The sequence below is a fragment of the Falco rusticolus genome, chromosome 5, assembly GCF_015220075.1.
Source record: "Falco rusticolus isolate bFalRus1 chromosome 5, bFalRus1.pri, whole genome shotgun sequence".
Lineage (NCBI taxonomy): Eukaryota > Metazoa > Chordata > Aves > Falconiformes > Falconidae > Falco > Falco rusticolus.
In genome coordinates, this window is record NC_051191.1 from 45,210,386 (window position 1) to 45,233,495 (window position 23,110).

Here is a 23,110-nt window from a genome sequence, read left to right on the forward strand (position 1 = left end):
CAGGTACAAGCAAATTCTCAAAATGTGAGGTGTTATTTTCTTTTGGCCTACAGTGTGCAAGTTGCGTATACCTTGCCACATATGGTTTAGTATATTAAGAATTTTATGTTACCTATTACTCAATGTATGCATTAAGGTCTGTCATGTATATATATAATTGTCATGTTTGAAACAAGATTTTTGGATTTGACAGTACTGACTATTTCTGTGCTTGTGTAAGTGGTATGCAAAAAGGCTCATGGAATGGAAAAGCTAATACCGATCTGTCTGAGGATTTACTGTAAATTAAAGAGAAATTGCTTGAGCAGTATTTTACTTACAAGATGATTATCGTGCAGCGTAAGCTCCTTGTTTATGCACAGTGCTTGGCTATGTCTGAGCAGATGTGCTGCATGACACATAATTAGATAATAGGCGTTGATGACAGCAGCTGTTTCAGTTCTGCCTGTACCCAAAGAGCAACCAATACAGTTTTTCCAAACAGAAAGAAGATAATTTCCTGTACGTATTATTACAGAATTAACTAGAGGAAGCTTAATACACTGTCAAGAGAGTTGGTGGGGCTGTCAGTGTTTCAGAAAGTACGGAATGGGTCTAAGGGGGTACTAAGCAGCCTTTAGAAAGTCAGCTGGAGTGGGAGTCCCTGCTGAAGTCCTTCTGTGTTGTGATGCAATTATTTGGAAGGCATCAGCACAGCAGTACTATTTATTGCTTCACCTTCTAGGATGGGAGAGGTAAGAGGGGTGGTGTGACACTGTACCAGACATGTTACACAGGTATGGGCTGGTTGTTGAGTCAGGGTCCTAATTAGCGATCTAAGGAAAGGAAGATCTGTCTTTATGATAAGTCAAAAGGCCTGGTAAGCGTTAGGTGATTCAGGTCCTGTATAGTGGCCTAGAAAGTCCCACCTGAAGCTGTAGGGCTGAAGGTAGAGTTTTGGACTTGTCTAGTCTGCTGTAACTTGTGGCCAGGTGAGAGCAGTAAGGCCGGGTGTGCAAACTGGGGAATGCCCTGTCCTGCTTCATAGGGTTGGCCCATGAGCACTTTTGCAAGGTGCTGTGCAGCAGATCATGCAGTTATCTCCATGCTGGACATCCAGGAGGCCATGCACGGTTCTCCATCTTGCACTCAACCACCAAATGCACACCTGACAATTCTACGGAAGTTCAAGGTGTGATTAAATAGAGTATGCAGGCATTTGTGTGGAGTGGCCACATTTCTCATGGGTAAAGGGGTGATACCCCTCTCCTGTACATATTGGTGTTGGAGGGTGTAAGAAGGTGCCAGGCAGGTATCATAGGTAGCAAGGGGTGTGCTTGAAAAGTCTGGTAACAGGTGTAGCTGCTGCAGTTGGTATTGCAATTTAGGAGTCCCCTGTGATTCTGTACAGCCGGCAGACTGAGAGAATGGTAGCCCTTGCAGTTCATCTACTGATAGAGGCTTCTTTGGAGGAAACTGCATGGTATTTGGGAATCCATGCAAAACAAAACATTGCTGATATGGATTACTTCCGGATAAAGGCTGGAGATAGCCTGTCAGACCACCAAAATGATGTCCACTGTATATTGCCACTGGCTGCTGACAGTGGTGGTGACATTTTACAGTGCTATGTTAGTGATCTCTTCCTGGTGCAGAATGTGAGTGCATCATTGTTTGTGGGAATTTTTTTGTCTAGAAATATTAAAGTTTTATCCTCACAAGTGTTTATTTGCAAATTAATGTACTGTCAATGTTCTTAAGTAAAGAACTTAGGTGTTTGTGTCGGAGTGCGTCGGGTTAATCCTGCTATGTCGTAGGCATAAAAGGTACTACCTCTCCCTACAAACCCTACAAGTGCCTTAGTTTTGTGGGTTTTTTTAATCCTTTTGAGCTTTTGATTTTGGTACTGTATTCTATCCTGATGTGTTTATGGGCCTTAAATGTTCTGCAGTGAGTGTTTCCTTTTATTGCCTTTAAATGTGTTCCCTTTTAGTTTTGTGTGTGTTTTTGTTATTATGTTAAGATAAACAAGCATCCAGTTAACTTTTTCTGCAGGGTTCATTACTTTGTCATTAATCTTTTTGTTTATCCTCTCTATATTAGTGTTAATATTTTCAGAAATTGATATAGCATCCAAGGTGAGGGCGTGCTATCATATTTTGTGGTGATGTTTAGTACTACTTACCATTTGTTTTTTTATATACATAGAAGCACCTTAACCTTCATGTATCCCAGGCAGTTTTTCAATTATCTCTTATCTTCCAGCTTTATTTCCTAAAAATGTATCTTTCATTTAGAACCTAGTAGTTTTCGTGAATTATATCTTCAGATATTCAGTATCTTGCATCATCAGTGAGCTAGCTGTTGCTGCAAAGCCATTTGCTGATATCTTGGGTTCCTCAGAAGGTCAGTTTTTGTGGACATGATTAATGCGACTTTAATGTTACGTGTCAACTTTTACACATTTTAACACAGCCTGCGGAGCTAAAAGTCATCTATTGCAAATCTTACATAAACTATAGCTAATGGTTTCTGGCTGTGTGAAATACTACTTTAATACATTGCATTAAAATTAGAACATCCCTAGGACAGCCAGGATTCACATAAAGGTTTCTGTTACTTCACAGTTCGCCAACTTTTTCTAGGTCATTACTAAATATATTAATTGCCTTTGGATTTCTGTGTGTCATTTGAACATACTAGATATCATTGCTCTTCTAGTTTTCTGACCAGTTTCTACTATCCTTAAGCCTTTACTGTATAGTTAATTTTTGTAGCAGCCTTTGTGATGGTTTTTGGTTGAAGTTTTTTAAAGTACCAGAAGAAGGTATCAGTTGCTTCATTCTAATCTTTTTTCATAGGTCTGAAGGCTTAAAATAGGCATCTTTTACAGATTATTTTTTTTTTAATTTTGTTCCATGGCTATAATATCCATGCAAAATTCTCATTAGTGCCTTACTGTTTCAATACAGGTCAATCACTTGCTGCATCTGTGAAGTTTGTCTTTAGTCTGTCTGCTGTTCATTTAATGGCAACTGAAGCTTTAGCCCTGTATGACTGTTGTCTGTCTCACCTTTTCTCTCCTATCATACCTGGATCAGGAAGGGAATGCTACTAAGAACTCTTCTGAATGTCATTGTGCTGAATATTACTGCTATGCAGAGTTGTTTTTTAATCTAGGGAGTCTGTCTCCTTCTCACCTAGGACTTTTTGCTCTCTAAATAGATCTAAACATCTTGGTAGTTTGGACTTAACTAGTGATGTGCTGCTGTGGGGAGAAGTATAGCAACACTCTTGAACTTAGTGTCTGCAGGTGATGAGGTTCCTGAGACGCTGATATTTCTTCTGGCTACTGGAAAGAAAGCATGAGAGAGGAAATTGTTCTGTTGCCTGCAGCATGCTATTTGGTGTGATATTTTTTTTTCTTATTTAAAAGTGAGAGGGATTTAGAATTTTGGGTTTTTTTCAGATCAAACCAGTTATCAAAAATGAGCTTTGGTTTGTGGTGTTACACTGGATGAGAGGAGCTCACTCATAACAATGCGCACCCTGGTTATCCCAGTGCTTTGTTTCTGTGGCAGATTTTGTCAAAGAATTAGTTCTGTTCCTCTTCTATTTAAACATAAAGTCTTAATATGAAGTGGTACGGTGAGCAGAATGATAGTAGCTCTCCTTCTCTCTGTTACCTGGAGTCGTGGGAAGCCAATACCTTCCTCAAACTCAATTGAAAAAAGACCATTTTTCTTGCTTCAGAAATCACATTGAGTTCCTTACTGATCTAATCACATGGTTCAGGCAGGTGAAACAGGGAAAAAGAAAAAACCAGTTGTCTTTCTGTTCCATTTCTGCTGTTTTGTTATTGATGCAGTTGCCAGTGCTTGGCAGGCCATGCTTCCCTTTTTCAGAGCCAGTTGTTGTGAATTGTACATCTTTATCCCAGCCAAAACCAGGACAACTCCTTAAAGAGTTAATTTTCTTTCTAGTAGCCAAAACCAGGACAGGAGTCCTAGTTCATAGCAAGGAGGTAAGCAAAACATGTGGCACATACTATGATTTAATAGTCTGTCATGATTAGGACAAACATGTAGGATCAAGTTGCTGAAAGAATTTTATTTAAAAAGCAGGGAAGGCATATGGTGGAGCCAGGTGGAAGAGACTGGATATTCAGTAGATGTGCAAAACAGCTGAGAATCCTGTGTCCAAATGTAATCCAGACTTCTGTTGTTTCTCTCTTAAATCCAGAGATGGAGTTTCTGTTGACGAATATGACAAGGCATCTGGTGTTCTCTCCAAACCTTTGTGGAGTGCTGCTCTAAGCTTCATGTGGTCTGTGGCCTTTGTTATACAAACCATAAGCTTGTGCTTTCAGAGAAGTGTTTTCCCCTGTCTTCTCAGCTGTTCTTGGTTATGTTTTGTTTCACTTCTTGGCCATCTTCTCTGCAAGCACAGTGGAGTGCTTTGTTCAGAGCTCAAAGCCTGCATTGTCACAAACAAAACTTTAGAAAAATAAGTATTTCAGGTAAGGAGAAAATGCATCTTCGGTGTAGATTTTTACTTGTTTTAGAGGAAAAAATAACTGTTGTGGTCCTGACAAAATACAATGATTGTAATTTACTACTCTACATATGATTCTTACTACTGTGCTGTTATTGTGCAGTCTTTCAAGCTTTCCGCTCAACTTAGTCTGTGTTGTGTAAATTGAAGTTGAACTGTCTATCTAATTGCATAGTAATATTTGGTGCGAGCGTGTGTGTGTGTGTGTGTATATGTATGTAACCAAGGGAGCTATGTCAGGCTGCTTGTGATGTTGATAACTTGCTATTTCTGGATTCTTGCATTTAAAGTGTGAAATATTTTATAGCGTTAATCTACCTTATAGAATTGAGTATTAAAACTGAAATGAAATTCATGGTGTCAGATATAGTAATTCAAATCTCAAATTATATGCCTTGAGAAAGGAAGGGTAGTTTGTGAAGCTGAAACAAAATCTTTGAAAACAGTTTTGCTAAGTATAACTTGTGGTATTAGCAAACCAAGTATGTATTGCCTCAATAACAGTGATGTCTTACTGCCACAGCAAAGCAATGTAACAGAAGGCTTTGGTGAACTCAGCCACGTCCTTTATGTCCATTCCTCTTGCCCTCCCCTTTTACTTTTTCCCTGTTCCGCTTTATTTACTTCTTGTACCAAGTACTGGGTATTAACACTTGGTCTGTTCCCTAGAAAAGAAAGATCTCTCAGGAGTTCATGGTATGTTGTGCAGGGAAATGCCCCTGTTATCCAGGCCTCCACTCCCAATTTGACCCAGTTTTTAATGAGTAATTAACTCATCCTAAGGAATGAGCACCAGGGTGAAAAAACAAATGGCAAGCTGGGGGAGAGCTGTTTGCATGTGCCAAGTCAGAGAGAAGAATGTGTGCATATTATGAAGTTGGTGATAATGTTAGTTCTGGGTAGTTATATGAAAAGCTCATTGAGAATGTTTAAATCACGGATCATGTCATGATGTTTCAAGATTTCTAATTATTACATATTCAGAATTCCATGATTCTACCCTAAATGGGAAGTACTTCTTCGCTTTACATAAAAGTTGTATCATAAATATGATAGCCTAATAAGTTCCCAAGTCCAAGCAATTAAGCATTTTAGGTTACCATACTGACACAGCAGTTCTTCAGATAAAGATAACTTGCAAACCTCCAAAGCCATGCTGCCTTCTCCTTTGATTTTTGCCTGGCAATAAATACTAAAAATGTCTCCAACACCAGACTATTAGCATAATATTAACATTTGTTAATAAAATCAAAAGTTAATAGTAACAATTTTGTCAGTGATGATTATACCAATTCATGGCAAGTTCACTAGAACTTGCACTAGACACACATCAGTGTCTGTGGTACGTATTCTCCCCGAGTCTCTGTTGACCAAGTGCAAAGCACACCAGAAAGGAAAGTCAAAGCTCTCTGGCTCACTGGGGCATGTCCTGCTTTGATGTACCATGGGATCCTAGAACAATACCATTTGGAGTATTGTGGTTGCCCCAGTGCTTTTTTAAATTTAATTTTTAATTCAAAATGCTGGGGGGTTTTTTTTTGTCATTTGTCTCTTCTTTTAATTTTGTGTATGAAGATCTGAATTCTTGTAAACTCTAACGGATATGATCACAATGTGTTTTGCAGGGCTAGCTGTCCAAATAGACAAACTTGTAATTTTTTTATTTTTTAAGTTGAGGCCACTGTATAAAACTAAAAGGTTTTCCTGTTATATCAAGTAGTATGAAATGTTTCTGAAGTGCTGAAAATCTTCAGCAAACAAAAGTGTATTCTGTAGAGCAAGGAACTGGCACAAAACCACAAAGTGTTGGCATCCTCAGTGGAAAATTGGTTCTGGACAAGCAGATAGACAAAGCAGATGCGGTTGTTGTGTATTATGAAGTTACTATGGGTTTTGAGGAAATGCCACAGTATCACTCAATTGAGTTCAAGCTGTGGAAGGAGAATGAAGAGATCTGCTGCTAGTGGTGTCTGCATGTGAAATACCTTCTCACAACTCACCTGTTAGAAGTTTCTTTCTTTAACTCTTGAAATGAAGGCTGTAGTCTTCCAGGTGGAGATCCTCTATGTCAGTCTATGTTGAATGAAGCAACATTCAGAGCATTTTTCCTTTTGCTGACTGCAGGAGAGATAACAAATTCAAAGCAACACTCTTGGAAGAATTAAAAGGGGGGGTAAGGTAGAAATGGTGGGGGAAATCATGATCCTTGTTGAGATTGCTTTCCCTGTCCTCCTCCTCCTCCTTGTTGGGAGGGACTGGCTTGTCAGTTTGAAGGATGTCAGAAGGAACTCAAGACTGGCTTTGCTGACTTCGTTCTCATCCTTAATGGTATTTTGGTGTATTTTTCTCTGTCAAGTTTGGAAACCCATTCCTGTAGATCCTCTGGGTTTCACTGTGATGTGTCTGCAGTTGAGACCAAGATGATGGTTAGATCTGTCTCCAAGTTGAGTGGCATTTCTGGTGTGACATAGCAACGGGGAACCCTGAGCAGGACTTGCTCCACAGACTCTGAGTCTCAGGAGATGTTTTGTGTGTAATGGCAGAATGTTTTGGCATTTGCTTGATAAATGTGACTTAAAACCCACAAATTGTTGTTAGTTTAATGTTGTCTCTCATCCAGAACGTCAAGGGTGAGAGGTACTATGATGTGACTGAAAACATTCAATGGCTACTTTTTTTCTTCTAAGTATTTGAACTGGGTGAGTCAGATGAGACTTGTCAATATGATTTCTGAGATAGGAGGCTTTATATTTTGCAGTTACTAATGGGATGTTTTACTGAGGCAGGTTATTCAGCTCTTCCCATTACTCTTTTCTTGTTAAAATGAACAAAGAAGGGTAACCAGAAAATTAAATAATTTTAAATCCTTTGATCTCCTCGTAATGTTTCTGAATGGAGAAGTACATTAGTTGTCAAGCAAAATATATTTGTCAATAGCCTTATCTTAATATATTTTTAGTACTGAAAATCTTCATGAACCAAAGCTCATTCTGGCTGGATTTTTTGTGCCTTGTAAGCAATAAAGAAATGACTGCAACACTTTTATCATAAGAAACAAGTCTAGTATTATTTGCAAATACGTTCTGAATAATTTCAGATGGTATAGTAAAAAAAAAAAAAAATCTGAACAAACTTCTTCCCCTGTGCACCTCCACCTCCAGATGTCTTGATCTTCGGGAGTTCCTTTTTGTGATTAAATCGACAGGTGATGAAACTGTAAGTTTATGATGTCTGGCTGAATGTTTCACAGGACTGTTAAAAATGAGTGTTTGCATTTTGTCAGGCTAGGTAAATGCATTTCCAAAGCTTACCATCACAAGAATGCAGTAAAGCAGCTGGACTGAGAAAATGCGTACCATGTTTCAAGCCACACTTGGAAACTGTTAAGAGGAAAAGCTTGCCAGCATTCTTTGCCTTCTTCACCTTCCACCATCTCCCCCTGAGTATCTGATGTAATAAGGACTTCATAGTTCAGTTAGAAATTGCTTTCTTGAATGGGAAGGAAATACTGGAGTTGCACTCCTTGGGGTATGGCTTCAGGGTGATGTTCCCTGATTTGGGTCAGACCAACCCCAGTGCTCTCTGCCTGCGGAACATCAGTGTGGGGAGATTTTGGTGGGAAGAGTCACAAAGCATAATGCAAATGGTAGTATTTTCTACTACCTAATCATGTAAAATAAGACCCAGTTTGTAAGCAGAAACAATTTTGCATGGCAGAACACAAGTGTGTTTGTGTAGCCTATGCTTCTGCTCGTGGTGAATATAATGCTACAGCTGTTGGTCTGGGGATAGAGTACCCATGATTTTTGTCATGTTATCTCACAAGGATGTGAACCATTTGACAGTCACATAGATTGTTCTGTTGTAGCAGTAAATCATAGTGACTTTGAAGTGTAATGAAACTTATTACATATGTACTCTTAAATAGTTACATTTTTTAGCCCTTGTGTATGAGATTGGCCTTTCAAATTTTCATCTACTATGTACACCATGCTGCTATGTATGTATGAATATGTATGTTTGTCTATTTCTAATTTATTACTAAATTCTAGGATTAAACTTCATGGACATTGTAAATAAAACTTTTACTTTCGAGATTTTAACTGTAAATATATATAGAAAGATACTATTCATAAGGAGTAGCTTTTAGTTACTCCTGCTGAGTGAATTCTAAGCCACTCCTGCTTGCTCTAAGAATGACAGTATAAGGTGTAGAGGGTTGGGATTTTTTTTTTCCCCCTTCCTTTGAAAAACTAAGGAAAAGTGAAATGGAATCAATTCTACCTTATACAGTTTAAAATAAATAGTTAATACTTTTAATCAAGGATTTGTTTTTCTGGGTGATGGACAGATTTCAAGATACCTCATAATATGTTTAATTTTGTTCATATATTTGTAAATGGAGTTAATGAGATGCAGAAATTTAGAGGGAGAAAGCAATTCCATGGTACCATTTCTTTTCAGGATGAAATTGTACCTAAGAACCTAAGATGATTTCCTCACCCCCAGACCATTCCTTTAAGTTAGAGTGGCAGCTATATGTGTGACAGCTGTGATGGCCTTGCGTGCATTTACTTAAGGTGCATGTTTGGTTTTAGGTTCACCAAAAATTTGTCACCTGACAAGATCAACCTGAGCACATTAAAGGGGGAAGGTCAACTGACCAATTTAGAGCTGGATCAAGAGGTGCTTCAGAACATGCTGGATCTTCCAACATGGCTTGCTATAAACAAGGTCTTTTGCAATAAAGCATCCATTAGGGTAAGTATTTTATTGTGCTCGAATAGTATTTAGCTAAGTCTTTCTTTTTTCTTTGTGTCTCTGTAAACTTTCAAGCAACTTTTGTATTAAGGGAAGATTGTGATGAGTGCTTGGTTAAAATTTTGGAGGAAAACCAAAGATGTTACCAGCAGTAATTTCTTACTAATTTCTGTTTCTCATGTGGAAACATGAAATATGTATGGAAGTGATGAAAATAAGTGGTGGTTTAAAAAATTTTTTTTCTTAGTAGAATTTATTTCTGCATGTTTTGAAATACGGGTAGAGATAAAAGCTTGTATTTGCCCATGGTAATTAGTCCACTATAATTATTATTCACTTTTTTGTTATTTCTTCTCTTTGCTCCTCTCTTTCTATTGCTTTACCTCTTGTTCTTTTACTGTTTCTAAGATTATATTTTTGAGGGGTTCTGGTCTCTGAGGGAAATGTGGAAACACTAAATCTAGTAGATACTGCTTTTGTGGTCCTTGTGGCTGCTAAGAATTGAAACAATGTATGACATCATTCCTAGAATATACTCATGAGAGTAGGAAGTGAAGCTGTGGCTTGTTTTTGACAGAAGTAATGATCTGGTCAAACCCTTGCACCTCTTCAGTCTTTTGGGTTTTTTTCATTTTGTTTTTTTTTTTAACTTCCCTCTAATGGGAGATTGTCCTGATTTTTCTGAACTTGATAGTTTGTTGCAGGTATCCAATTATTTGTAGGCCAACAGAGCAAATGTGGATTTTCTTTCCTTTTAAAGCAAAGAATGTGGAAGACAGTGGTTGCTTTTTCTGATGCTTGACAACTCACTATTAAAGAGACAGATTCTGTTTTGTCCCTCTGTTTTCTGCTCAGTGATAACGAGATTTTGAAGTTCTGTTAATGCCTAAAATTTCTGTGTATATAAATTTGCTATACGCTATTTTCAGATAAACTTGATATTTTGAAAGTAGTATTATTATGACTTCAGAAGTTACAAATTTGTATACATAAAACATTCTAAAAAAAATATGCTTTATTTCACTGTATTTTTAATATTTACTTTGCTTTTAGAATAATGTTTTCCCTTGCAGATACCATGGACAAAATTGAAAACACACCCCATCTCTTTGGTGAGTTCTGAGATCAACTCCTAAATATAGTCTGTGTAGCAGAATTTCTTAAATATTTGTATAGTTCTCTTGACTCTAGAAATAACTGAAACATTAACAGGCCTTTACTAAAGTGTCCTCTGGGTAGTGGCAGAACAAGACAAAATGCCTTAATGTTTTTGTTGTTAGGTTTGTTTTCTTAATCAGTGGCTTTGGGTGTCATCACTATAATGTTTGACCTTTAGCTAATATTTGTCAAGTTCTTCAGTCATTACATCTTAATTTGGGTTCACCTGAAGGGTACTTATTTGTCCAACTAACCTTTCTACAAGCTCCTGCCTGTCTTTTGGGGGTATCTTTTCTAAGGACTTTTCTGTTCTACCTCTGTGCTCTACCCAATGATCTCAGTTTACGGGGTTTCTGTAACAGCCTAGGATTCAGCCTGTATATAAATAGGATGTAAGATGTGTAGATAGGACTCAACAATTTAAGTAATGCTAATTCTTGCTTTTTTTTTTTTTCATTTTTTTTTACATATACTAAGAAATCTGGTGGCACCAGAAGTGATTTGCTTGACGATGACTAAACCTTTTTAATGTTTATTTGGGAATGAATATTCCTTTAACTGTTGTGCTTCCCAGTCTTGCAGTGAATTCCTGAATGTGCCTGTAATTCCTTAGTTCTGAGTCAGACTTGGGAAAGGCATGTTTTAAATACTTGATGCTTTTGCTAGTGACCCAGTTGTCATGTACTAATGCCTGTACTGCTTCTTCCTGACACAGAGAGCTTAGTGTGGTAATACTGAGATGGGATGATTCAACCTCTTGCCTGTAAGATGCAACTGCCAAATCAGGAAACCAGTTTAAGCCGTGCTATTCTTAAAGATTACATACTTTGACCTATGGTAGCGAGGCCAGATTGTTTGCTTTGCTCCTATTGAACTTATATGAGCAGTCTTTGAGGCTCAGGTAACTTTCAAGGTCACCTTTTTTACATAAGGCTTTCCTTGAACAAGTGCATTGAATTGATAACAAAAGTTTACTCTTCCGTGGTAGACTGTACAACAACCTTTTTTGCTTCTAAAAGAAGGTGGATTCAATGGCCTAAATGTCCAGCTTTAGACCTGTATTACATCACTGAACTTTCACTGTTCTGGTGGGGACATTTCTGCAGCTGAGAGTTTACTTAAATTGGAATAGCGTCCTCTGTTTGCATAGCTTAGGAGATAACTAGAACCCATTTATCTAGCCAAAGGTACCTTCATTGAGCCAGGCTGACCTTTGTGAAAGTCTGTCTGTTAACACAGTGGCAAATGCTAAGTTACCTTTACTCATAATCAATTTCTGTTTCTTTTTGATAAAAAAATCATTTTGAGGAGTGCTTTGGGGACCCAAGGATGCTCTGCAGCAGTTTTTCCTTTATCAAAGTACAGTAGTTGCCAGTGAGAAAAGAATAGACAGATATCTATGTCCAGGTGTTCTTTGTTACCTCCTATTTATATTATGCAAACTCCTTAAATCACTGCCCTACTGTTCTTTGTACTAGTCACATAGTGAAGGAAATTGTTGCAGAGGTCTTAATTTAAGAAACCTTAAAAGAATGGTCAAACACCCAAAAATGTTGGGATAACCAGGAGAAATCTTGGCTTCCTTGCTGCCATCCTCAAACTAAGGGATTGGGTTTTTTTCTTGGGTTTTTTTTTCCTCTGTTGTTGTTTTGCGAGGCAAGTTATTCATTGAGACAGCTAAGAAAATAATTTAAAGATGTCTAGATCTACTGTTAACAGCTCACACTTCCCTTTCAAGCATCAAAATGTAGTGAAATAAAAATAAATCCAGAGTAGAGAGTTTTATGAATTTGTAGGTAATAGTCAGGGCATTTCATGGGTAAGAGTAGCACAGAAGAATGTGTAGCAAGTGGATTATGAAGACAGGCATAATTAACACAATATAATAATAAAGCCCAGTAGGTAGTACAGGTTGAATTATGAAAAATCTAAAATAAAGAACAAAGCTTTTCAGTGTGGTTTGTGTGCCCTAAGAGCACGTATATGGAGGAATTCAGAAGGGGTGATATAAAGTCAGAAATAGACAAGGAAGTAATATTAGCTGTTGTGTTTTGAATGAGCTTCCAATGGGACAAGATTCAGAACTACAAGCCTCAAAGTAGGAGCCTTCTCAGGTTGTATGTTAAATTTAGGTCATAGGTCACAAACATTGTAAGTTAGGAGATTCTTGGATTAATTCGGTTGCTGGGAATAAGGTTCTGTATTTGGTTTGTTCCCCTTCTATTCACCCACGTTAACGCACATTATAGCTAATGCATACCATAGTTCTACTATTTAAATACAGCCTTCAGTTAAAATAGTATTTAGGTGTCTCATTCACTTATTCCCAGATTCTTTTGTAAGTGTCTCACCTCAAGTACAAAGAATGTAATAATAGCATACACTTTTACTATAATATGTGTTGTAAATTATAGTAGAATATATAATTTTAGAAATTAGTTGGTTTACTAGATCTACTGAAGATTCATATACACAAACAGTGTATACATAGTCATGTATGTATCAGATATATTCAGATTTTGTTTCAAAGATGCAGCACAAAACTTTATCTGCTATCACAAATTTTAGTGAACTATTTTGAAATATTTTTCCATTAAAATTTTCTGAATTTATTGAACCATTTGGGAAAACTCAGGAGGTATTAAGTATTCCACTGAAAGAACAACCATAGAGGAAGAAACCCCAGATAAGTATGCATTAAATCATGCCTCTTTTGAAAATGTGTGTGATGGATGAAAAATATTAGGGGATCAAGAATTCTGTAATCCAATATTTAAATGGGAAGGTCTGCTAGAATTCACAAAATTTAAAAATTTATATGAACAAATTTTAAAAAAAGATTATTCTAGTACGTTACAAATTAAGGGAAAATTGACCTTATAAGAAATATCAGAAAAAGATCCTCAAGTGATTTTTTTTGTTTTGGTTTTTTGCTCTTCATATGTCATCTATTTACTTTATCTCTTAGGTCTCCAGTTGCAAAACAATGTGCAAATGTTTTGTTTTCTTCTGTTTTTCAAGTCCTTGGATAAAGTTGTAATGGAAATGAGCACATGTGAAGAGCCACGTGCCCCTAACGGACCCTCTCCTATAGCAACTGCATCCGGACAGAGGTCAGTGACGATACATGCAATTGATCCAAAAAAGTTTGAATTACTCATTTTGAATTACTAGAAAAGTTAGATCCCCTGCAAATTTCCAGAAGTGTATGGGGTTGCAGCTTGCCGTTTCCATCTTTCCACATTTTTATTTTATTACTTGTGGGTGGAGTTATGTATGTATAGTGATAATGGAATTATCTAGACCCAAGCCTGGAAAGAACGTCTGAACTGTGTATGGAGTTTCCTAAGCATGTTTCATATGGGTGCAACTACTGCATCAAAAATTTACCAAGTTTAATTGATAGTAAGATTTTTCAAAAATTAAAGATACCTTCAATCTTTTTGGAAAATATATGTAATTTTATAATTGGGCTTGGTTTTGTTTTTTGTTTTTTGTTTTTTTTTTTAACTTTCCTTTTTTCTTTGTTTGGTCTAAAAAAAAATCCAGTGTTAAGGACTATTTGTTAGTGTTGTAAGTTCTGTTTCCTTATTGTAGCAGCCAAATTTTCATGAACTATTACATGTACACTGTGTAGCCCAAAACTCAAGTAATTTGGCAGGACAATATAGCATTACATCAGTGATTTCCTTTTTATGGACCCAAAACATTTTCCTGTAGGCATAGGAACCCATATACAGAGAATCAAATTTGATGATTCAATTGCTTTTCTTATTTTAACTGCTGCGTGATGTGTAGTTGTCCATGGGCCTCTGCATCTCCTAGGGTACAGCTTGAAAATCATTGCCATAGAAATTCTGTGTAGGCTGAAAGTTATAAAAAGGAAAAGGAATGACAAAACACATAAACTGTACTTTTAAAGCAAGAAGAAAAAAAACCCCAAAGGCAAAACATTTTAGATCTTAAAAGAATATTTAAAATGTATTTTTCCATTCACTAATCTAAAACACTCAGAACACGTAAGATTTTTATTAAAAATTAACTGCAACTGCGTTATCTTTTTTAGTACTGGAATCCACGTTGATTTGGTGTAGAAATGTAGCCACCATTTCTTTTACAGAATGAAGCAAAGCAAATACTTTATTCAATTTTACATATATGAAAAGTTACTAGTTTTAATGGATGGCATAATTTAGCTTATAGAGATAAACACTAACCAGATCGGAATTAAATAATTAATTTGACGTGAAATACTTCTTATGTATACATGAAGAAGAGTACAATTTCTATGTAATGCTGTAGGCTGCTATTCCTATGTTTGTATAATATAGATATATCTTATACATTTATTTATATATATATATATAAAATAACATGGAAAAATTGTATTAATTTTTCTACTTCGTGGAGATTTATCTTGATCCAAAATACGTTCTTTAATGACTGTTTTTTGAATTTAGGATCATAGAGTGGAAATTACTGTAAACTTGATCAAGTATATTTAGCAAAAAATCGTAACTGGACAATACATTACGAACTTATTTTATGGTTTGTTTCATACTGCATTTCAGCTGTTTAGTAAGTTTAATTTTGTGCCCTTTTATTAGGTTTGTATTTAATATGTTGGCATTTCACTTTTTAGTGAATATGGCTTTGCTGAAAAAGTGGTAGAAGGCATTTCGGTTTCTGTGAACTCCATTATAATAAGGATTGGTGCAAAAGCCTTTAATGCTTCATTTGAACTTTCCCAGCTGAGAATATATAGTGTAAATGCCAACTGGGAACATGCTGACCTCAGATTTACCAGAATACAAGAAGCTCAACGTGGAGAGGTAAAAATTATCTTTTGCTAACTTTTTTTCCTTGTTTTTATCGTAAAGGAGGAGGAATTGCAACCTTATACAGTCTAGAAAACATGCCGTTACTGGGAATGGAGACATTCTGTGCTCAGTAATTTCAGCTGTCCTCTAGGAACACAAGGATGTAAAAATGGTGGATGTAAGTCAGATCAAATGTCATGTCTCTAGTGGTGGCCAAAGTGGATGCTTAGGGAAGACTAGGGCAAGCATACGTACTGTTCCTCTCTTACATTCTCCTCTCCAAGCTTGTGACCGTTTAAAAGTGCAAACTAGACCAGACTTGAAGAGTACTGAAAGAAAAAAGAATGGTATGTTAAATGTGGAAGGATAAGGCATTGTGCTGGGTTTTATTATTATTTCTATTATTTTTAAAGGTTTAACTGGTTAGTTATTTGCTTGTGAGGGTTTGCCTAGTAAGTTTTTTTCTTTAGGTGGTTTTACTGAATTTTAACAAAGTTCCTGTGCAAGAATTTAATATTTTTCTTTGAATAACTAGATCATATGTATACAAAGAAATAATAGCAGTGAAGTGCATACTTTTTTCCTTTTGTCTGGGAGAACTTACAATGGAAGTCCTGGAATGGTGTACACCATTCTTTTGCTTTCTCACATGTAGCCAGGGTAAAATACATATTGAGTGCAAGGTTGATTCTAAATAGTGTGTTGTTTTGGGAGAGACTTATTTTAGCATGCATTTGGCCTTTAGATAAATAATAGGTGTTTCAAATTTTGCCCATTTAGAGATGATTCTTTCAGAACAGATTTTACTCAGAGTTAAGGAGCCTGGTAGTTTCTTTTTATGTAATAAAAGAAACACCAAGAGAATGTTAGTTAAAAATACCCCAAAAATCGTTAAGTTGAAAACTTACATTTTTTTCTCTTTCCTGCAGCTTATCTGTATGCTAATACTCTTGTTAATGAAGTCTAAAGAGGAAGAATTAAAGTTTGACTAGATGGAATTTTGCATTGCCATCTTTTTTGACTTTGTGCTTTTTAGGAAGAATAGTCACCCCATACACAACAGAGCTGTACTTGCGAAGCGTTACTTTTAGTGCAATGAATTCTGGAAACACAAATTTCTAGAAACTAGTGAATGATTTGATAGCAGTATATTACATGAACAAAACTGACGCTGTACTATAAAGATAACTTGCTAAACTACATTTTAAGGGAGTAAGCTTTTAGCTTTGCACTGTAGCTACACTCTTAATGGAATAGGGAATCGCCTTAGATATTTTTTTTAGAAGCTTCCATTCATGCTACATCTCCTGGATGAGGAGAGTAGGTACTCTGCTTATTCTGCAAACAGTGGTTTTTAGGCTCCTTTGCACTGTGCCTTTCCATCTGGCTTGCTTTGTTGTGTGTGTTCCTTCCCAAACACATCAGCTATATTTTACTTAAGTCTTTGCTTATATTTGCAGGATACAGGCTGTACAGTTTTCAAATTGACATGAGGAGAATGACAGCTGAAAAATAAAGACACATGCCAAACAAACACTTCCTTCTTCCACTTTTCTCATGGCTGTTTTTTTTTTTTTTCTTCAGAGTAATGTAGGAAGGAGTTTTAGAGAAACTAGAATTGATGGTTTTTTTCCTCTTGATGTCTGTTCATTTGCTGTTCTCCATGATGTTGCTGCTGGACAATCACTCATTTTCCTATATTTGATTTTCGATATCCAGCTGTACTTGCTGCTCTTGTATCATTATTCTGACATCATTATCCTAACATTTGCTTGCTGTGTCTTCTAGAAATCCATGCAAAGGATTCAGAGCTTGTGGGGTCTATATGGCATGCAATGTGCTTGATGTTTCACTTTCTTTTTTAATTGAAATAAAACACTCCAAAAACCTCTGCCATCCTGTAGCTTTGCTTCCCTCTCTGGTTGGTTTTTTTAGTTATACTAGGATTTAGCATTTTGAAACCAAACTACATAATCTTCTTTTCTTCCTCTACCAAAAGTAACCTAGTATGCAGTAATTGTAACCTTTATTTTCTTCTGAATATTTTAAATGCTGCTTCTAACCTCTGCCTGCTTGGAACTAGCTTAACATTTCTGTGACATTCTGGAGGTAGAGGGAAGGATCAGGGCTTTACATCCTGATACCTGTAAGTGGAATAACAAGTGACTTGTACTTGTTCATATGGCTTTGAATGAAGTATACATGTGTGTGTATGTGTGAGTATATATGTGTGTGTATATATGTACGAATATGTACATACACATGCACACACTTAGGTACAAATGAAACATGTCATATTGCATGAAGGTGCTGTTCTGTTTTTTTTCTTTCTTTTTAAAGGTTTTGACTTTTAAAGAAATCAACTGGCAGATGATCAGGATAGAGGCAGATGCAATCCAGAGTTCTAAGCATGAAATCATGAGTGCTCCAGTTCGACTGATCACTAACCAATCAAAAATTAGGGTCACGCTTAAAAGAAGGGTAAGCTTAAAAAGTTTGAATTTTTTTATTATTTCATGAATTGATTTTTAGCTCTTGCTCTTAATGCATTCATACACATAGCGAGGCTTTTAAAGTTAGGCCATATCAAATGAGAATTGGCTGATCAAAATTTTAAATATTATATGATTGGTAAGACTGTAGAGTTTACCAGAAATATTTCAGGCAGAATTTGAAGATGAAGACCTTGCACAGGTCCTACTAATGAAATTGCTTGATCTGCAGAGCCTTGTTTATGACGATGCATGTTTTCTTACCTCTCTAGATTCAGGCAATATTTACATTACTTACATTTAGAGAAATGCCTCAGTTTAATATCCAGTGCATACCAGATAAATAAAAAGCGAGGCATAAATATACTATATCTTAGGTACTTCTTAGTTAATGAGAGGAGTAAGATTTAAAATAAAAACTGTTTGCTATTTATGTGGAAGAAACTTCCTTTTTGGGAAGGGTGGTTTTGCATTCAACTTTTTTATTCCTTGCATTTAATATTAGAAATGTAAGTATATAATGAACCCATTTGACTTGTTTAAAATTTTATTTTACAGTTAAAGGATTGTAATGTCGTGGCATCAAAACTGGTTCTGATACTGGATGATTTGCTGTGGGTTTTGACCGATTCCCAGTTGAAAGCCATGGTGCAATATGCCAAATCTCTTAGCGAAGCCATAGAGAAGTCAACAGAACAGAGAAAAAGCTTGGCTTCTGAAACAACACAGGTATGATAATTGGTTGTCTCGCTATATCATTATTATATGTTCTAAAATGCAACACAGTGTGGTTAGTTGTGCTAATTTATTTTACAGAATGTTATATTTCCATTCATCTATATATTTTAAATTACATTGTGAATGATTCACAGTAGTATGAAATAGACTGTTTTACAAGATTTTATGTAGTGATGCTAATTTCAGGAAGGAACAAAGTTGTATTTGTCCATGTAAAGTATTTACTTAACAGTTGACTAACATGCTTAGTAAATCTGCTGTCCGAATGTTTTGTGTTTATGAATTAAAAAATAGTAATAAGGACATGCTAAGATAACCTTAGTGTGTGGATAGATATACTTACTATAATGATTTTACGCGCGTGCCATTTGGTTTCATGGTACTGAAAAATTAGCTTTCAGTAAGAGCTTTCCATCGTGCAGCTCTCTTGTTGGAATACATAGTGAAAAATAATTTTGCTTTTAACATGTTTCTGCTGGTGTAGATGTGATATTGCACCTAAGATAGTCTTACATTAACTCCTGGTCACCTTTCAGCATGTACAGCGGACTAGACCAGCTGGGCTGTGTGAGTGTTGGGGGAAAGGAACTTGCTGTCTCTGAAGAAGCAGCACAAACACCCCGATAAAAGATAGTCCTATAAAAATAAACCGTAACTTATTACTAAGACTGAGTAAAGTCATTTTTAAGAATCTCTTGCAATAAAGCTCCTGTATTGTAATGGAGAGTTTAGTTCTTGTGGTGGTCCTGATGATGTGATGTGATTTGATGGTTAGCTGTTACTGAGCAGGGAGGTCCTGATTCTTCAATTCCCTGTACTTGAATCTCACCAATTTCCTGATACTGTCACTAGCTCACGTTCAACCCTACTGTGATGTAGTTTGGGGAACTCAGAAATGACCCCAACAAAAACATGATTGTTTTAAGTTGGTTTAGTTCCCTGAACAGCTTGCAACAAAAGTTAGAAAAGTACTACTGGTGCAAGTGACAGGAGTGTAAAGAAGTGTGGGGAACAGGAGAATGAGGATGCACTGGCATTGCCTCTTTGTGACATCTAGCCATTAGTTCAACTTAATTTTGTTACAAACCAGCACATTTAAATCTCTGTAACATCCAAGGTGAATGCATGGGGTTCAGATTTTTTTCCTTATTTCGAAGGCTTGTTTTGAGTCAGTACAAGGATACTTGTGCTTGAAAGGAAGGATAAACTTTACAAATTGATGTAACTGTTTTTTCAGAGCTCTGCCCCTGCGCCCAGCTCTCAGCAGGTGAAAGCACACCAGACAACAGCAGCACCTGATCAAAATGATGCAATAGTAAAATTGTTTAATGATTTTGATGTTAAGGAAACTTCTCATCACTTAGTAATCTCCCATTTGGATCTACATATATGTGATGATATCCATTCTAAAGAAAAAGGTAATTTTTTTAAGTTGTGTGCCTGTGAACCATAATCATTAGAAGACATTTTTGGGATTACAGTAATGTTAATCAAGAGTCTTTATTTTAGAGAAATAATCAGAATTGTCTTCAGTGTCTGTGGACACATTTAAATTAGCTAGATGCCTCTGTCAAGACAAAATTTCATTATTAAATGGAATTATTTTAGAATAAATGCAATAAAAACTACGTTGAGTGCTAGTAGCTCAGTGTTTTCCTGTCCTAGAAACTGATGCTGTCCGGTCTGATTGTTACTGCTGTTTTGCTTTTATATTGTAAGTTAACTGGGTTATGAAGAATGCAGTGGCAACATTACTGAGGCTTGAAAGGGTTACTATACAATTTGCTTCTGTAATAGTATTATAAAATACAGACTAATAAAAGAGCAGTCCTCTTTGGTTACTAATTTAGAGAATTTTATATGCTCTGCAGCACACAAAGAATGGAGCGAGTGTTTTGTGGTTATAATTTTCTGTGCAATGCTTGTACTTTGCTTTTTTTTAAAAAAATTACAAGCTATTGCATATAGCTGAATTTAGAATCAGAAAAAAAGACAAATGACTCTTCTTTTACACCTTTTAAAAGTGATCAGGAGAGAATGACATCAGTGTATATCCAAGGAGCTGGCTAGTCACTGAAAAATTTAGAGGTGTACAAGGTCTTCCTGAAGAAAAAACTTAGGTTTTAGCAAAGACACTTGTAGACCAGCAGAGCATAAGGTTCACTGGCTAAAGACATATTTCCTTACATGTACTATATCTGCTGCAGTTGGGATTTGTCATTCTTAGTGGGATTTCTTTACTGGTCTTTTATTTTTGGCCATAAAGTTTGAATTTAGCAGTGGAAAATTCAGAACAGAGGACTTTCAGAAGACCTCTTCACTGCAATAAAATATGTCAAATAAAAAAAATTATATTTACAGTATTCTTGAAAGTAAATGACGACTTTGAATGACTGATCATAATCATATATTCAGTGTGGAAAGTTTTGTTTCAGGAAAAACTGCACTAATATGTGTTCAAAGAGTTGCCTTTACTTTTTAATAGCATTTAAAACAATATACAATTTTTTAGTAGTGATCAAGTACAGAACATGGAGTTCTTCAAGCTGATCTTTAGAAACCAGTGAAGACTACTTGAATGAAAATTTTGAGGGAAGATAATGAAGTTGGAAGGAGAGCCAGTGAAGGAAAGGAGGAAGTAGCTATTAGGTGTTCAAAGGAATGCAGCAATGTGAGAACTAACATGCTAAATACAATGTCTGCAGAGCTGAGCATTGTTTTATTTTACAGACCCAAATAGACGTGTTACAGGAGGGGCCATGCAGCTTTCCTTCAGCTATTTAACAGTGGACTATTATCCATTTCACAAAGCAGGTATGAAAGTGAGCATTTGTGAATTACCTGTGAATGTAACTACCTTGCTCAAATACTAAAAAGTGTGTGTGTGTGTGTATATGTATATAGCTTGGATAATAATGTTCTAAGCATTTGAAATACACACCTTTTCATTTCCTTCTGTATGCATACACAAATAACGGAAGTAATAATGTGGGAATCAATTTAATTTCTGTGAATGAGTTACTTCAGGCCAAACGCTTTTCCTTTTCACTGTACTGTTTGGTCAACAAAACGGCATTTACATATTTCTGACATGAATCATGTGTTGACAGAGGAAGACAGTATGGCAGACTGAGAATTCACTAACTGGGTATTGGCAAGAGTCAGTCTGCTAGATGTATTCCCCTATAGAAGCCTTACGTTTTATGTCCATTTCCAAGCGATGTTTACTTTTTTATTTCATTTTGCTAAACAGGAATCCAGCGTGTAGAGATTCAGTTGTATAGCCTTTTATTAAGGAATTGTTATTAAACTGGTGTTAGCAATTTCCAAAGAAGCATTTCTTACAGATAATCTCTAGTAAATATGTTTTTCGGAAATCTAGAAGAAGAGATAAAATAAGTTTTTGCTGTTGAATTGGAGATCAAAGGCAATCCATTACAGTGGGGGATTATGCTTTGTTGTGCTTTTTACTAACACAAACCAGTCAGTTTGGAGTGATTATCCATGTACGTTAAAGATGTGAATTGGCCATAGCTTGCCTCATGTCCTTCTTGTCACTCATGGTTGCAGATGGAATCCTGTAATTTCAGTCTCTTTCATGCATAAGTAGCAAGTATAGTTTTTGCATCTTAAAAAATCTGATTTAGTGTAGGTCAAATAAAAACACACAGCCCTAGAAAAGAATATGCTTAAGAAAACCAGTATTATTTCTTTGCTATAGATTGGTCTAATATGGTTTGAAATTTGTGATACTAGTTTCCTGCCCTATAAAAGTGGGACCTTAAGTTATAGAGGTTTAACACATGCCTGTCTTGTGACCCAGATGTTTTTCATTTACTGTCACTTCTGATGCAGACCCTCACTTAGGCATAGTAGGATCTATCTGTGATTTCTGTGAGCTTCCCTCAGAGAAATGTAGAGAACCAGGGAAATAAATAAAGTTCTTTCTTTTGGAAGGGTTCTTAGCCAGATAGAACCATGCACTGTAGGCTCTTGGATGAGCATGTTAAAAGCTCACTGAGAATGCTTTTGGGTAATGGTTACATGGGACGTAACTCCAACTACGTGAAAACAGAGATGGAAAAGATCATCTGCAGAACAAAGGTGGTGCCTCTAAAGGTAGTATTCTCCTGTGGTCTTAAACAGCGTGCCATACAAATACGTTTAAGTAAAAGGAATCTAGGTCTCACTAATAAGCTATGACAAAAATCTGCTAGAGGTGGTGGTGTTTGATCTAATAGGGTGTATGTGTGGAGGGACAAGGAACATGCCAGAAAGTTTCTTTTTCTGACTTAAGATGTCATAATTTTCTCACAGTTTCGTGGGTGTGGCAATTCTATGGGCAAACTATCATCACAGAGCAGAGAGTCCCTTTACTCAAAGTAAAAGCATATTCATCTTTATCTTCAAAGTTCGAAGGAAGTTCTCTAGCCATGTAGGTATCATGCCTCTATATACTGCTATATCAGGCTATCACCTGACATGCAGAGCATTCCTACCCTGCAGTCAAGGCTCTGCAATATTGCATACTGAAGGACACCGTATTAATATTCTGTAACAGTGGGCAAGGAGGTTGTTTTCTGGTGTTGTACCTTTCTGACCTATGCC

The 23,110-nt window shown here is 36.3% G+C and overlaps 1 protein-coding gene across 5 annotated transcripts in view; it reads left to right on the forward strand.

Moving 5' to 3' along the window:
* UHRF1BP1L (UHRF1 binding protein 1 like) overlaps nucleotides 1–23,110 on the forward strand; it is a 61,799-nt gene that overhangs the window by 8,685 nt on the left and 30,004 nt on the right. For 4 of the 5 annotated variants that reach the window (XM_037388462.1, XM_037388459.1, XM_037388458.1 and 1 more), the window contains 8 exons: nucleotides 9,132–9,294; nucleotides 10,368–10,406; nucleotides 13,474–13,565; nucleotides 15,095–15,284; nucleotides 17,613–17,753; nucleotides 18,323–18,493; nucleotides 19,740–19,920; nucleotides 21,233–21,316. In XM_037388462.1, coding sequence (XP_037244359.1) covers nucleotides 9,132–9,294; nucleotides 10,368–10,406; nucleotides 13,474–13,565; nucleotides 15,095–15,284; nucleotides 17,613–17,753; nucleotides 18,323–18,493; nucleotides 19,740–19,920; nucleotides 21,233–21,316 — 1,061 coding nt within the window. Of the gene's footprint in view, nucleotides 1–9,131; nucleotides 9,295–10,367; nucleotides 10,407–13,473; nucleotides 13,566–15,094; nucleotides 15,285–15,318; nucleotides 15,451–17,612; nucleotides 17,754–18,322; nucleotides 18,494–19,739; nucleotides 19,921–21,232; nucleotides 21,317–23,110 lie in introns of those variants that run through there. The other variant, XM_037388461.1, reaches the window with a different exon arrangement.